We start from the raw sequence: 16,724 nt of genomic DNA on the forward strand, positions 1-16,724 counted from the left end.
CAGCCTTAGATTCAGTCACAAAGTGGTTCTCTATAGTCTTTCAAATATCAAAAGCACTCCTACTCTTAGCCATTTTCTGAACATTATTGATTCAGCAATTGAATAAAACAACCAACCTATAAGAAACTGATCAATTCCTTTACACAACAGATATTCAAGATTAGAAGCTCTAACAATTGAACCTGAAGTTTCATTTTTAAAAACAATAAAAGAAGAAGGACAAGTTCGAGTTCGAGTTACAAAACCTTTAAGCTCAAATGACGTTGATGCTGGCAATACCATAGCACGCCAATAATTGTAATTTTTCTCAACCAGCTTCACAGAAGTTGTTGGCAAAGATGAAGGAAAATTGAAGGCAAACATTTGATCACTGGAATTGGAACCTTTTTCTATAGTTTTACCCAGGAGTCTTCTCAAACATATTTGATAAAATTGAGAAATAGGTCATGACGTTAGTGTGTGGCTCTTATACCATGATAGATTTTGATAGGTTAATTTATTGAGTCGAGAAAGTGCGAGGAAATGCAAGAAAGACAAAGAAAATACAGAGTTTGAGAGAAGATGACTAAACTTCAGGAAGAAATTGTACTCATTAAGAACCAAAATGAGTACAATTTAACTTTTATACAACGAGGCGGTTATTAGGAATCTAACAAAATAATGTGATCTAAGGCAACAATTTTCCAGCTCATTAACACACAAAACATGTGCACGGTTTATTGTTTTTTTAAATTTAATTATTTTTAGTATTTATTCTACATGTAGGGCAGTTGATGTTTGTTCTAAACAAAGATTTTGGGTGGTCAGAGCTACTTGAAAATTTCATCAGTTTGCTAAAAGAATTTACCCCTTTTTCTGTACAGATAATTACCAATTCCTGATGAAGTTGTTCTTCCTATCACAGAGTCCATTGCTTTATCTTAATTAATTGGGTAATACTGTAGTTTTTTTTTTTTTTTTTGATAAATCCTGAAATTGAATATGAAGAATAAAAAAATACAAAGCTCCCTTTAGACCAAGAGAACAACTTGGACATGCCCAAGAATTCACCTCAGTTGGGCCAAACCATTAATCCAACTAATCAGATCATTTTCCTTTTGAGAGTTGCCCAAACCATCACCTGGACGGACGGTCCAGCGTCCATTACTGTCCCACAAGCTCAAACCATAACAGCAAGACAAAACACCCAGCACCCACAGCCTAATTTTCTTAGTTCCAGACGGCCCATACACCATATCCTTAGAGACACAGAGTTTGTAGTTGGTTCTGTAGCAAGCCACCAACTGACAATAAACTATAAAGCATACCACCACAGCAAGACCTCTCGCAACCTTAACCACGTCCCCAAGGCACACACCAGTCCCACCAGACATAGATCATATTAAACCAAAGGTTGTGGGAACTGTTTGCTAACATCATCTTCCACGAAGGGAACCAGATTCCATCTCCAACCCGTATAAACATCAAAACTGAGAACAAAAACCCCACCTCAGTGTACTTGGCAAGCTTAAATTCAACTAACTTCCTTCAAAACACATGCGAATACTCATTCCGTTAAATTCAAGACACCTTATAAGTTATACCCATCCTCTGTTAACACACTGTTAACCATCAACAATTTCCATTCAAAACACAAGCTTGGTTCTTCTTTTCTCACAGCAGCAGGTGCAATGTTTTCACATACATATATTTCAAAAAACAGAGCTCCTACCTTCACCACATTAAACATTTCAAACATTAATTTCTTTTCAATTATTTTGATAGGTAAATTTTAGTGAGTCCAGAAATGCAAGAAAAACAGAGAGTTTGAGAGAAAATGACTAAACTTCTGTAAGGTAAACTTCAGTAAGAGCAAAAATGACTACAATTGAGCTTTTATACAACAATGAGGTGTGCACTACAAAACCCAGAAGCTTAAACCAGTAAGCTTTTAGAACCAAAGCTCGCAATAAATTTTATTACTCTGTATAATTAGCACAAATGCATATTCCAAGATATACACAAATGCATAATGAGCACATCCATAGGCAAATAATTCATACGCAAGTAAATAAGTACAATCCACAGCAACAGATTGAAAAAGAGCCTCCACTACAGCTGAAATCATTCTCAAATGAGTAAAGATAACCTTAATTTCTGTTACAATCCTATAGCAGTAATTCACAATGAAGTAAAGCTGAAGCAGAACAATCACGATGGAACTGAATTCATAGACACATTAAGTCATCAATAAAATACACAGCAACTGAATGAAAAACAACCTCAAATGAGTGAAGAAACTGAGTTCTATAACACTTTCAAAGAAGTAATTCACAATAAAGGAGGGCTAAAGCAGGACAATAAAGATACAAACAAATTGCCCTTCCACTCTCTCACTTCAACATAGCGACCAAGAGCCATAATACCTCACAAACCATTTAGATAGGAAGCCTTAATCCGGAGATTGCATCGAAGTTTGACCTGAATTTTTCCGGAACTCTAGATATTCTGTAAAATATAGAAGACAACAAGTTTAAATTGAACACAGAAGCTATAGGGAAATGTTATTTTGAACTATAAATTGGTGATAGTTTCTCAAAGAAAAAGAAAATGCTTCTATGATCATGAAGTTTTATTGTGGCCTCTAAACGACCTTTATGCTACTATATTAAATATCAATTATATTGTAGCTTTTGTATTCTTAAAGAGTTATTGACTCAAATAGAGATAAGGCATATTATAAAACAAATATAAAATTAAAGATAGGGTGATGAGAATGGACTAGTGGCCTGTTTCAAATATTAGGGGGAATGGGAAGATGCAAAGAAAAAGTATTTTTTAACTAAATACTGACCTCTTTCTTGTGAAGATGTTGTATAGTTGTGTTGAAGTCAGTAAGTCACCTTCCCAGTACTCTTCATTGACATAATAGTTGTGATAAACTTTGGTGTGTTCCAATCAGGGAATTTCAAGGTGTGATTCTCAGAGCATCTGATCTTTCCCCTTTCAATCCTTAATTTGTGAGTGGCAGTTGCGGATGTTACACAGATGAAGGTACACCTTTGTTTTCCGAACTAAAATCTGCATTCTCCTGTGAAGATTTTTCCGTATCTCTTAGGCTTTGATAACTAGATGTGAGCAAACCAAGTAAACATGAAACAAAGACAATAGCAGGACAACCAGAAAGCAAAAACTATAGCAATACAAAACATCATAAAACAACAGTAGCATCATAATCCACCAAAAGTCCATTACACCAAAACTATAGCATTACAACAAAAGATTGGGTGTGATCACAGCATAATATAAGATTAAGTAGAATTATTAAAACAGCTTTCAGAAACCAATTTCACCGAATAGAATCATAATACACCAGAAGTTCATTACATAAACATATATATTGCAAGGCACACACAAATTCAGACATCCATAGACACATAATTCATACTTTAAAGTAATGTATACAATGCACAGAAACTGAATGAAAAATAACCTCCACTGTTCTCAATTCAACCTCAAACAAGTTTTGAAACATGGACTTTAAAAGCTGAAATTCACAATCAAGGAAAACTAAAACTGAACAATCAAGATATAAAAAAAAACACCCTTCTAATTGCCGACTTCAGCATAGGAAGCATGAGCCATACTGACTCACAATCCACTTAAATTGACTAGCCCCATGATTTTCATCACTCAGATAAACAACTTGCACATTTCACATAATGTATTAAAGAATTAGTCCAATCTAACTCAATCAAGAATGAAAGGTATTATAGATTAAAAGCTTTTGAGTTTAAAAATAATGTTAGCTTGATTTGATTTGTGATCTAAAAAGAAAATTAAATGGGTTTCATACTTTATTCGAAAATTGTTTTTCAGGATTATATTCGAAAATTGTTTTAAAATATATTTCTTTTCAGGATCATATTTTAGTATTTATTAGTATCAGCCAAAACTAATCCAAATTTTAATAAAAAATAGTCTTATGTTTTGCACCTGAGAATTTTCCATACGTATATATATATATATATATATATATATATATTATGGTTTGCTCCTAGTTTAAACGCCAAGTTTGATAGCTACTAAAGCTAAGCAAAATGGCTCAAATTGTTGGTTCAGATGAAATAGAGTCAATGAGAATTGAGTTGGCAGAGATTGGAAGGAGCCTGAGGTTTTCATTCAGGCGCCCTGCATCAAGTTTCAGAACCAGCTCAGTTGTTAGCTTAGGGAGAGATGATCGTGATGTTGAATACGCTTTGCAGTGGTCTGCCACTGAGAGATTGCCAATTTTTGAGAGGCTGAAGTCATCTTTGTTTGAGACTAATGGTGAAGGAAAAAGGGTTGTTGATGTCACCAAGCTTGGCCCTCTTCAAAAGCATATATTCATTGAAAAGCTCATCAAGAACACTGAGCATGATAACCTCCAGTTGTTGAAAAAAATCAGAAAAAGAATTGACGAGTAAGTCTCTTTTAGAAAAATGAGTTGAATGGTAACTTAACTGATATGTCTGGAAGCTCAATTTGTTATTCGTTTATGGTGATTTCCTTTTCAAACTTTACTCAAATATGCACTTACTAATTAATGAATAATGTGATCTCAAATTTTGTAGAGTTGGTCTGGAATTGCCCTCTGTAGAGGTGAGATATAAGAATTTGAGGTTGGAAGCTGAGTGTGAGATTGTTCAGGGAAAGCCACTTCCAACTCTATGGAATTCTCTTAAATCTTCATTTTCTGTGAGTATCTTCATCTTCTGAGAATTGATTACAAGCATTGAAATGATTAATTAGCTAAATGGACCTTTGTTTCACAGGTCTTATCATGGCTTCCAGGTTCCAAGTCGACAGAAGAAAAGATAAACATCATTAATGCTGTCAGTGGTATCATAAAGCCTGGAAGGTATATGCTAGAGAATTTTATTGCCAAATTGTACTTACAATCGCTTAATTTGCTTAGCGATTCACTTGTAATTGTATGCAATATGCTGGACTAGAAACAGTTTAAGTCTGAGATGCTTTCTAGGAGAACTGATTGATTTTTTCTAGCAGAAATTTCTGTGAAACGGAATGTGTACTTAACTATGGTTGAATTATTGCAGGATAACTCTTCTGCTTGGTCCCCCAGGTTGTGGGAAGACCACCCTTTTGAAGGCTCTCTCAGGAAATCTTGACAAATCTCTTAAGGTTTCATAATTTCTTTATAGTTCATTATCATTTTGATTACCATTGGAACATTGTTGTATCAAATGTTAAAGTCACTCATTCAGTTAGGAAGAGAATCTAGATTACTTAATTTAGATATTGCATGTTGAATTTTTCAAAATCCTTGAAGCTGACCCCATTATTTTATCAAGAAAGACAATGAATATTACTTCTAGCCATATGCTTGTATATATTCACTAAGTTCTGTTTTGCTTTTGTTCAACAGGCGACAGGGGAAATTGCCTACAACGGTTACAGGCTAGACGAGTTTGTTCCCCAGAAAACTTCAGCTTATATAAGCCAAGAAGACCTGCATATAGCAGAAATGACTGTGAGGGAAACACTTGACTTTTCAGCCCAATGTCAGGGTATTGGAAGCCGGGCAGGTAGATTTCCTTGAGTTTAATCCAATGAATTCCTAGTTGTAGCTACCTTATCAATTCTCACAATTAATTGATAGTTACAAAAATCTGTTTTTCACCTGTGCAGATATCATGATGGAAGTGAGTAAAAGAGAGAAAGAGGCAGGAATTGTACCAGATCCGGACATAGATACTTACATGAAGGTACCGTTAGCATTCTTGTCTAGTTTTATTCTATTTTATTAAAAAAACTGATATAACAACATTTATGACTGGTTTGATTCAACAGGCGATATCTGTTGAAGGAGTATACAGAACCCTTCAAACTGATTATGTTTTGAAGGTAATTCTCTTTAATTTATTAGTTGCTTGTAACCGTACTTCTTAAGTTAATTTTTTAATTTTTTTTGTGGCTTGAAAGATCCTTGGACTTGATGTTTGTGCTGACACGATGGTGGGAGATGTCATGAGAAGAGGTATATCTGGTGGTCAAAAAAAGAGACTGACTACAGGTAATTTTGGCATAAAGGTTTAAAGGTTCATCAGATAACTTCAAAAGATTAGATGTATACCATAATGTACATTGAAGGATCAAATTTTCATTGACTTATGCAGCGGAGATGATTGTTGGTCCTACAAAAGTTCTAATGATGGATGAAATATCAAACGGTTTAGACAGTTCCACTGCATATCAGATTGTTGCCTGTTTTCAGCAGATGGTGCATATCATAGATGCTACTGCATTGATTTCACTTCTTCAGCCTGCACCTGAAACCTTTGAACTCTTTGATGACATCATTTTGATGGCAGAAGGAAAGATTGTGTATCAAGGACCACGTGATCAAATTGTAGAGTTTTTTGAGGACTGTGGATTCAGGTGTCCTGAAAGAAAAGGTGTAGCTGACTTTCTTCAGGAGGTAAGCGCATTACAGGAGCTTATAATCATTTATTTTCCATGCTCAAATATTAGTTCTTCATCGTTTTACCTTCGTTTTGCGTTTGGTAGGTGATATCAAGGAAGGATCAAGAGCAATGCTGGTACCGCACCGAAGATCACTTCAATTATGTTTCAATTGATATGTTCTGCAGGAAATTCGAGGAATCTTCTCTTGGTAAGAAGCTTCAAGAGGATCTCTCAATGCCATTTGATAAGTCAAAAAGCCACAAGGATGCTCTTTCCTTCGACATGTATTCTATTTCCAAATGGCAACTGTTTAAAGCTTGCATGTCAAGGGAATTTCTTCTTATGAAGAGAAATTCTTTTATCTATGTATTCAAAATTGTCCAGGTTATGATTTATCCTTCATAGCCTTTCATCATTTATCCTTTTGTGCATTGGTTGGAAAAATTTGAAATATGTAAGGACTTTCTTGTTACAGATTCTCATCATTGCAACTATCACGATGACTGTCTTTATAAGGACTCGGATGGACATTGATGTTTTTTATGCCAGTTACTACATGGGAGCCCTGTTCTTTGGACTGCTAATATTTCTTGTTAATGGCTTTCCGGAATTGACTCTGATTACTGCAAGACTCCCGGTTTTCTTTAAACAAAAAGAACTAGGCTTCTACCCCACTTGGGCATATGCAATTCCAACTGCTATTCTGAAAATCCCTATTTCAGTAATCGAATCTGTGGTATGGACATGTCTTACCTACTATGTCATTGGATACACCCCTGAGGTCTCGAGGCAAGTTTCACTTGACAATGCTATGGTTATTAGTGCATTGAATCCTCTAATTATGTTTTCATTTTTACGTATTTAATTCTGATGTATAAATTGTATGCGTTGATTTCAGGTTCTTCCGCCACCTTATTGTACTGTTTGCTGTGCACTTGGCATCAATTTCCTTGTTCCGATGTTTGGCATCAGTCTGCCAGACTCTGTCTGCTGCTATGACAGCCAGTGGTTTTGCAATGTTATTTATCTTGATATTTGGTGGTTACATTATCAAACATCGTAAGGATTTTGAGACGTTCTCACCTTTGATTGCAGAATTTTCACCTGAAAGGATTAACTTATGCTATGTTTTTTGTTGCAGCCTCTATGCCAGGGTGGTTGAAGTGGGGTTTTTGGGTTTCCCCTCTTACATATGGAGAAATAGGCCTTTCTGGAAATGAATTTCTTGCTCCTCGATGGCAAAAGGTGAATCTCTCATAGCTGAAGTTACTTGTTATTAGCATAAACTGAACCCACCAATCAAAATCTGGAGAAAGAAACTCACTGCGTTGTGCTTATTGATGTTTTTTTTTTTTTAGATGCTGCCTACAAATACTACAATAGGGAATGAAATACTTGACAGCCGCGGAATAAACTACAAAGGATATTTCTTCTGGATATCACTTGGTGCCTTGTTTGGATTTACATTACTTTTTAATACTGTCTTTGTCTTGGCCTTAAGTTTCTTGAAACGTAAGTTGTTCTCGATTTCATATCTTAACTAAAGAAAATCATACTAGCACCTGTTTTACCTGTTTCTTAACTCAATAAAATGCAAATGCAGCTCCTGGATCATCTCGTGCCAAGATTTCACGGGAAAAGTTTGCCAAGATACAAGGAAGTCAAAACTCCAATGATGGTGAACTTATAGAAGAAAAGACTAGAAATCCTCCTAATCAAGGATCTAATAAAGGTTAACTAAGTTCCTCATATTGAAACCTGCTCTGTCATTTTTGTTTCCAATTCAATGTTTGACATTTCTTCAATATTTTCAGGCAGGATGGTCTTACCTTTTCAACCACTAACACTAACATTTCAGGACATGAACTACTTTGCCGACACTCCTTTGGTATTCATCAATAACCGTTCTATATTGGCCATCAGTGTCATTGTAGGATTCTTCCTTGGAGGCATTAGATCTAATTATATAATTTTTCACTTTGGTTTTAGGAAATGAGAGAACAAGGATTTCCTGAAAACAAAGTTCAACTACTTTCTGATGTTACAGGTGCATTGAGGCCTGGTGTTCTTACAGCATTAATGGGGGTTAGTGGAGCTGGAAAAACCACTCTTCTTGATGTTCTTGCAGGAAGAAAAACTACTGGCTATATTGAGGGGGAAATTAAAATTGGCGGGTATCAAAAGGTTCAAGAAACATTCGCTAGAATTTCAGGTTACTGTGAGCAAACTGACATCCATTCTCCTCAAATCACAGTAGGAGAATCTCTGATGTTTTCTGCATGGCTACGACTGTCTCCTAAGATTGACTCTAAAACTAAAACTGTAAGAACACCCTACATACATCATTTTCGCTAATAGTATTGAAATAATGTACCCTCATTAAAGTTGCTATTGGCATGTTCTCACAGGCATTTGTAAATGAAGTCCTTGAGATCATTGAGCTTGATGAAATTAAAGATTCTTTAGTTGGGCTCCCAGGTAATAGTGGTCTATCAACTGAGCAACGCAAGCGCCTTACAATAGCCATTGAGCTTGTTGCGAATCCCTCTATAATCTTTATGGATGAACCAACAACCGGTTTAGACGCACGAGCAGCAGCAATTGTCATGCGAGTTGTGAAGAATATAGTTGAGACTGGAAGGACAATTGTATGCACCATCCACCAACCAAGTATTGACATTTTTGAAGCATTTGACGAGGTAAAAAAAGAAAGTTTTTAGAATTTGATTGTGAAATTCTGATGTTTCTTGGTATCACTTTATATTGTTTTAAGGCTTTACTGATACAATAACTTTCCGAATTTAGTTGATCCTTTTGAAGAGAGGTGGGCGTGTCATCTACTCTGGAGAATTGGGAAGGCATTCAAGAAAGCTTATAGACTATTTCCAGGCTAGTTTTCTATGCGTGTACTTGTTCTATAATATGCATTTTCTGGTTGCTTTTCGTAGATGATCTTTCATAAATCGTTGACGAAACAACTTTTACTAACAGGGTATCGTTGGAGTACCAAAGATTAAGGATAATTATAATCCAGCAACATGGATATTAGAACTCACTCCTCCATCTGTAGAAGCTGAACTTGGTGTAGATTTCGCTAAAATATACAAAGATTCTGTTCTAAATGAGTAAGTCCAGTTACAAAGATTCTAAATTGTGGTTTGTGTTCTGAATTTTAAATAAAGCCATAAACCTCTGGGAGTTTGTAGTTTTTTCTCTTATGAATTAATGTTATGTAGGAAAAACAAAGAGCTTGTAAGGGAGTCGAGTACCCCGCTTCCTGATTCAAGAGATCTACATTTCCCAACGCGGTTTGCTCAAAACTTCTGGGGGCAATTCAAGAATTGCCTATGGAAACAATACTTGTCTTACTGGAGAAGTCCTTCATACAACTTGCGTCGAATCGTGCATGTAATGGTAGCATCTTTTCTTTTTGGTGCACTCTTTTGGAACCAAGGAAGGAATATGTAAGTTCAAATGTTGCTTCTGATATACAGTTCTCATCCAAAAGGGATAACTTCTCGATCAAGAAACTGTTTGTGTCTGCCGGTACCTGACATTCTTTTTTTGGTTTTTCCTTTCAACCTGCAGGGTTGACGAGCAGAGTATCTTCAATATATTTGGTGCATTTTATGTTGCAGTGATATTCTTAGGCATGAATAACTGCTCAACGGTTTTACCATATGTTGCAATGGAACGAACTGTTATGTATCGAGAAAAATTTGCAGGGATGTACTCGCCATGGGCTTATGCATTTGCACAGGTACAATAATTTTTCCAACTAGTTATATATTTTATTTTTAAAAACACGGCTAAACTTATCTTATGATATGTGCATTAATTTATTTTGCAGGTGGCAGTTGAGATTCCTTATATATTTTTTGAAGCATTTGTGTTTGTACTAATCACCTATCCGATGATGGGATTTTATTGGTCAGTGTATAAGATTTTCTGGAATTTTTATGCCGTTTTCATGACAATGTTGTACTTCAATTATTTGGGCATGCTCCTTGTGGCATTGACACCAAATGAATTGGTTGCTTCAATTCTATCCTCAGTTTTCTACACCTTATTCAGTCTATTTTCCGGATATCTCATGCCTCAACCGGTAAGCTAATAAACTCAACAAGATAGCACATAAACTATATACATCGATTCTAAATCAATACATTTGAATTTAACAAAAAACATTGCTACTCCTTTGCAGCACATTCCAAAGTGGTGGATTTGGTTGTATTATTTAACCCCTAATTCGTGGACACTGAACGCTTTGATCACTTCACAATATGGAGATATCAACAAGGACATTAATGTATTTGGAGAAACAAGAAGTCTATCTTTCTTCATTGAAGATTATTTCGGTTTTCACCATGATCGCTTGGCTATTACTGGTGTTGTTCTTCTTGCATTTCCCTTATTTTTCGCTTCTCTTTTTGCATATTTGATTGGACGGTTGAACTTCCTCAGAAGGTGAAACATTTGTAGAGTATGAAAATGTTGCACATTGTCTAATATGCCATATTTGTATAAATTTCTATACATTGTGAACAATACTGTTGTCAATGGTTATTTTGTAACTTTTATATCTTTCTCTAACATATTTTAAATTTTAAGTCTCCAACTCCAAAGTTTTTGGGTGCTTGGGTACATTTGATATTAGGATTTAATTTCATTATAATATCACGCGTCATGAGTTGATCTCTAGGAAAATCAAATTATTCCTATCAAATTCGATTTATAAAGATTGCTAAACTAAGGGGGAAAAAAAAGTGGTGATTGCAATAAATCCCCAAAAATGAGTGAAAGCTCACTCCCATTCCGACCTCAGTTTAGATAGGATAATCCGTTGAGTTTAAGGATATCAATAACTAGAAAAAAGAAACTTACCAAGATTCTTTTACTAACAGGGAGCCAAGTAGGAAGAACTCAGCTCCAATATTAGGTAGTCATGTCGTGACGTCAGAATTGTAGTCTAGAGAAGTATCCTCGGATAAAAAATCATTATTACAAAATGCCTAAACTCAAAAATTCAAAAATCCTCACCCTAGTTCTGAAAACACATCAGTAGCTCCGGGGCCTACGTAGTCTTATTACCCAGGCCTGGGTTTTAAAAATCACTATATAAATGAAAAATTCAAACTCTTTTTACATATAAAGGTGGCAGTGGGCCGTGTTGTGCTAAAATTTTCACAGCCCACCATGTCATGGATCATGTCGTGCCATGCCAGACAACCAAAACTCAAGGCACATGGCATGTGCCTTCGTGGGCCGGCATAGGCTATATTAATTTTTAAAATTTGTTGGCCATGCCATGCCAAACTCAAGGCCCACGACACAACCCACATGGGCCACAAGTCATGGCATGGCACGAAATTTTCGTGCCATGCCAAAAAAATTGTAGGCCGTGCCAATTTACATATGTATATCTAGCTTGCTCCCCGCCTCTAGATTTCATTTCATTTTCAGTTTAGTTTATTTGATTCTTGAGATGAACAAATATGTACTTTTACCTTAAAGAAAATATAGGCTCCGTTTGGTTCACATTTTTACATTTTTGGGAAATTTTTTTTGAAAAAAGTTAAAAAAAAAAGTTGAATTGGGCAGGTATTACGATGTAGGATTTATAAATTAATAAAATACCCCCTATGTTTGTTTTTTTAAAAAACACCCCTATAATAAAACATTAAAAGTTAACAAAAATACCCCCAACCCACCCATCAAATACGGACAGCCGGCCACCACCGCTGGAGGGTGGTCGGAGTCGCCGTATCGGCGTATGACCGGCTGGATCTTACCGGTCGTGCGTCGATATGGCCTTTTCTGGCCAGATCTACGGTGGATCTGGTTGGCAAAGGCCAGATAATGGCCAGATCTAGCCGCATTTGCTCGTCAACGACGGTCAAAGATACGGCTGTTGTTGATGGTCAACGATGACCATATGTTGGCCGTCGTTGACGTCTAGTTACGGCCAAAGATCTGGCTATCAACGGCCAGATCTTTGGCCTTAGATTTGGCCTTTTTCGGCCAGATCTACTATGGATCTGGCCGGAAAAGGCTAGATCGACGTATTACCGGCAAGATCCAGCCGGTAGTGTGCCATCCTATCAGATTTCGGCTAACTTCCGATAGTGGTGGCCGGAATCTGGTATAATGTAGGTTTAGGGGTGTTTTTACAATTTCGAAAAAAAATATTTAGGGGTATTTAATTAAATTAACAAATTTATGGGGATTAAAAAAAGTTGAATAATATTGGATAATATTGTGAGTTTTTGGGCATTTTATTGTTTAACTTTTTTGGGAATACTAATAATAGTATTCCCAAAAACCAACCAAACGGAGCCACAATAAACCTAACACGGTACCATAATTTTTCCAACTAGTTATATATTTTATTTTTAAAAACACGGCTAAACTTATCTTATGAATGTGCATTAATTTATTTTGCAGGTGGATAGCTGAAGTTACTTGTTATTAGCATAAACTGAACCCACCAATCAAAATCTGGAGAAAGAAACTCACTGCATTGTGCTTCTTGATGTTTTTTTTTTTTTATAGATGCTGCCTACAAATACTACAATAGGGAATGAAATACTTGACAGCCGCGGAATAAACTACAAAGGATATTTCTTCTGGATATCACTTGGTGCCTTGTTTGGATTTACATTACTTTTTAATACTGTCTTTGTCTTGGCCTTAAGTTTCTTGAAGCGTAAGTTGTTCTCGATTTAATATCTTAACTAAAGAAAATCATACTAGCGCCTGTTTCGTAACTCAATAAAATGCAAATGCAGCTCCTGGATCATCTCGTGCCAAGATTTCACGGGAAAAGTTTGCCAAGATACAAGGAAGTCAAAACTCCAATGATGGTGAACTTATAGAAGAAAAGACTAGAAATCCTCCTAATCAAGGATCTAATAAAGGTTAACTAAGTTCCTCATATTGAAACCTGCTCTGTCATTTTTGTTTCCAATTCAATGTTTGACATTTCTTCAATATTTTCAGGCAGGATGGTCTTACCTTTTCAACCACTAACACTAACATTTGAGAACATGAACTACTTTGTCGACACTCCTTTGGTATTCATCATTAACCGTTCTATATTGGCCATCAGTGTCATTGTAGGATTCTTCCTTGGAGGCATTAGATCTAATTATATAATTTTTCACTTTGGTTTTAGGAAATGAGAGAACAAGGATATCCTGAAAACAAAGTTCAACTACTTTCTAATGTTACAGGTGCATTGAGGCCTAGTGTTCTTACAGCATTAATGGGGGTTAGTGGAGCTGGAAAAACCACTCTTCTTGATGTTCTCGCAGGAAGAAAAACTACTGGCTATATTGAGGGGGAAATTAAAATTGGCGGGTATCAAAAGGTTCAAGAAACATTTGCTAGAATTTCAGGTTACTGTGAGCAAACTGACATCCATTCTCCTCAAATCACAGTAGGAGAATCTCTGATGTTTTCTGCATGGCTACGGCTGTCTCCTAAGATTGACTCTAAAACTAAAATTGTAAGAACACCCTACATACATCATTTTCGCTAATAGTATTGAAATAATGTACCCTCATTAAAGTTGCTATTGGCATGTTCTCACAGGCATTTGTAAATGAAGTCCTTGAGATCATTGAGCTTGATGAAATTAAAGATTCTTTAGTTGGGCTCCCAGGTAATAGTGGTCTATCAACTGAGCAACGCAAGCGCCTTACAATAGCCATTGAGCTTGTTGCGAATCCCTCTATAATCTTTATGGATGAACCAACAACCGGTTTAGACGCACGAGCAGCAGCAATTGTCATGCGAGTTGTGAAGAATATAGTTGAGACTGGAAGGACAATTGTATGCACTATCCACCAACCAAGTATTGACATTTTTGAAGCATTTGACGAGGTAAAAAAAGAAAGTTTTTAGAATTTGATTGTGAAATTCTGATGTTTCTTGGTATCACTTTATATTGTTTTAAGGCTTTACTGATACAATAACTTTCCAAATTTAGTTGATCCTTTTGAAGAGGGCTGGGCGTGTTATCTACTCTGGAGAATTGGGAAGGCATTCAAGAAAGCTTATAGACTATTTCCAGGCTAGTTTTCTATGCGTGTACTTGTTCTATAATATGCATTTTCTGGTTACTTTTCGTAGATGATCTTTCATAAATCGTTGACGAAACAACTTTTACTGACAGGGTATCGTTGGAGTACCAAAGATTAAGGATAATTATAATCCAGCAACATGGATATTAGAACTCACTCCTCCATCTGTAGAAGCTGAACTTGGTGTAGATTTTGCTAAAATATACAAAGATTCTGTTCTAAATGAGTAAGTCCAGTTACAAAGATTCTAAATTGTGGTTTGTGTTCTGAATTTTAAATAAAGCCATAAACCTCTGGGAGTTTGTAGTTTTTTCTCTTATGAATTAATGTTATGTAGGAAAAACAAAGAGCTTGTAAGGGAGTCGAGTACCCCGCTTCCTGATTCAAGAGATCTACATTTCCCAACGCGGTTCGCTCAAAACTTCTGGGGGCAATTCAAGAATTGCCTATGGAAACAATACTTGTCTTACTGGAGAAGTCCTTCATACAACTTGCGTCGAATAGTGCACGTAATGGTAGCATCTTTTCTTTTTGGTGCACTCTTTTGGAACCAAGGAAGGAATATGTAAGTTCAAATGTTGCTTCTGATATGCATTTCTCATCCAAAAGGGATAACTTTTGGCTCAAGAAACTGTTTGTGTCTGCCGGTACCTGACTTTCTTTTTTTGGTTTTTCCTTTCAATCTACAGGGTTGACGAGCAGAGTATCTTCAATATATTTGGTGCATTTTATGTTGCAGTGATATTCTTAGGCATGAATAACTGCTCAACGGTTCTACCATATGTTGCAATGGAACGAACTGTTATGTATCGAGAAAAATTTGCTGGGATGTACTCGCCATGGGCTTATGCCTTTGCACAGGTACAATAATCTTCCCAACTAATTATATATTTTATTTTTAAAAACACAGCTAAAATTATCTTATCATTAATTTATTTTGTAGGTGGCAGTTGAGATTCCTTATATATTTTTTGAAGCATTTGTGTTTGTACTAATCACCTATCCGATGATGGGATTTTATTGGTCGGTGTATAAGATTTTCTGGAATTTTTATGCCGTTTTCATGACAATGTTGTACTTCAATTATTTGGGCATGCTCCTTGTGGCATTGACACCAAATGAATTGGTTGCTTCAATTCTATCCTCAGTTTTCTACACCTTATTCAGTCTGTTTTCCGGATATCTCATGCCTCAACCAGTAAGCTAATAAACTTGACAAGATAGCACATAAACTATATACATCGATTCTAAATCTACATTTGAATTTAACAAAAAACATTGCTATTCCTTTGCAGCACATTCCGAAGTGGTGGATTTGGTTGTATTATTTAACCCCTAATTCATGGACACTGAATGCTTTGATCACTTCACAATATGGAGATATCAACAAGGACATTAATGTGTTCGGAGAAACAAGAAGTCTATCTTTCTTCATCGAAGATTATTTCGGTTTTCACCATGATCGATTACTGGTGTTGTTCTTCTTGCATTTCCCTTATTTTTCGCTTCTCTTTTTGCATATTTGATTGGACAGTTGAACTTCCTCAGAAGGTGAAACATTTGTAGAGTATGAAAATGTTGCACATTGTCTAATATGCCATATTTGTATAAATTTCTATAAATTGTGAACAATACTGTTGTCAATGGTTATTTTGTAACTTTTATATCTTTCTCTAACATATTTTAAATTTTAAGTCTTCAACTCCAAATTTTTCAGGTGCTTGGTACATTTGATATTAAGATTTAGTTTCATTATAATATCACGTGTCATAAGTTGATCTCTAGGAAAATCAAATTATTCCTATCAAATTCGGTTTATAAAGATTGCTAAACTAAGGGAAAAAATAAAAAAACAAGTGGTGATTGCAATAAATCCCCATAAATGAGTGAAAGCTCACTCCCATTCCAACGTTAGGTTAAATGGGATAATCCATTGAGTTTAAGCATATCAATAACAAGAAAAAAAGAAACTTACCAAGATTCTTTTACTAACGGGGAGCCAAGTAGGAAGAGCCCAACTCCAATAACAGGCGGTCGTGTCGTGACATCAGAATTGTAGTCTAGAAAGCATCCTCGGATAAAAAATCATTATTAAAAAATGCCTGAACTCAAAAATCCAAAAATCCTCACCCTAGTTCCAAAAACACTTCAATAGCTCACTGCCAAGCAATATTGCCATTGAATTATTCATTA

General features: G+C 35.8%; 2 protein-coding genes across 4 annotated transcripts; both read left to right on the top strand.

The window, feature by feature from the left end:
• The first annotated feature begins 4,079 nt into the window (after nucleotides 1-4,079).
• On the top strand, nucleotides 4,080-11,029 carry LOC116133271 (pleiotropic drug resistance protein 3-like). Of its 3 annotated transcripts, XM_031418979.1 has the most exons (25): nucleotides 4,098-4,179; nucleotides 4,210-4,441; nucleotides 4,593-4,716; nucleotides 4,794-4,879; nucleotides 5,079-5,163; nucleotides 5,408-5,567; nucleotides 5,671-5,747; nucleotides 5,833-5,886; nucleotides 5,965-6,055; nucleotides 6,159-6,460; nucleotides 6,550-6,831; nucleotides 6,923-7,236; nucleotides 7,346-7,506; nucleotides 7,589-7,692; nucleotides 7,806-7,959; nucleotides 8,051-8,179; nucleotides 8,262-8,335; nucleotides 8,437-8,769; nucleotides 8,856-9,146; nucleotides 9,253-9,336; nucleotides 9,439-9,572; nucleotides 9,684-9,911; nucleotides 10,036-10,207; nucleotides 10,298-10,552; nucleotides 10,652-11,029. In XM_031418979.1, exons 1-25 carry the CDS (start codon nucleotides 4,116-4,118, stop codon nucleotides 10,916-10,918), a joined length of 4,257 nt encoding a protein of 1,418 aa, XP_031274839.1. In that variant the 5' UTR covers nucleotides 4,098-4,115; the 3' UTR covers nucleotides 10,919-11,029. The 3 variants fall into 3 exon arrangements, with proteins under 3 accessions (XP_031274837.1, XP_031274838.1, XP_031274839.1); XM_031418977.1 differs by having other exon boundaries at nucleotides 4,080-4,441; XM_031418978.1 differs by having other exon boundaries at nucleotides 4,080-4,441; nucleotides 8,051-8,107; nucleotides 8,190-8,335.
• Nucleotides 11,030-13,451: 2,422 nt separating this feature from the next.
• On the top strand, nucleotides 13,452-16,057 carry LOC116133272 (pleiotropic drug resistance protein 3-like). The gene is made up of 9 exons (XM_031418980.1): nucleotides 13,452-13,520; nucleotides 13,622-13,954; nucleotides 14,041-14,331; nucleotides 14,438-14,521; nucleotides 14,624-14,757; nucleotides 14,869-15,096; nucleotides 15,221-15,392; nucleotides 15,475-15,729; nucleotides 15,827-16,057. Exons 1-9 carry the CDS (start codon nucleotides 13,452-13,454, stop codon nucleotides 16,055-16,057), a joined length of 1,797 nt encoding a protein of 598 aa, XP_031274840.1.
• The last annotated feature ends 667 nt before the right edge of the window (nucleotides 16,058-16,724 follow it).

This window comes from Pistacia vera, unplaced genomic scaffold (assembly GCF_008641045.1).
Source record: "Pistacia vera cultivar Batoury unplaced genomic scaffold, PisVer_v2 Contig268, whole genome shotgun sequence".
NCBI classification, from domain to species: Eukaryota; Viridiplantae; Streptophyta; class Magnoliopsida; order Sapindales; family Anacardiaceae; genus Pistacia; species Pistacia vera.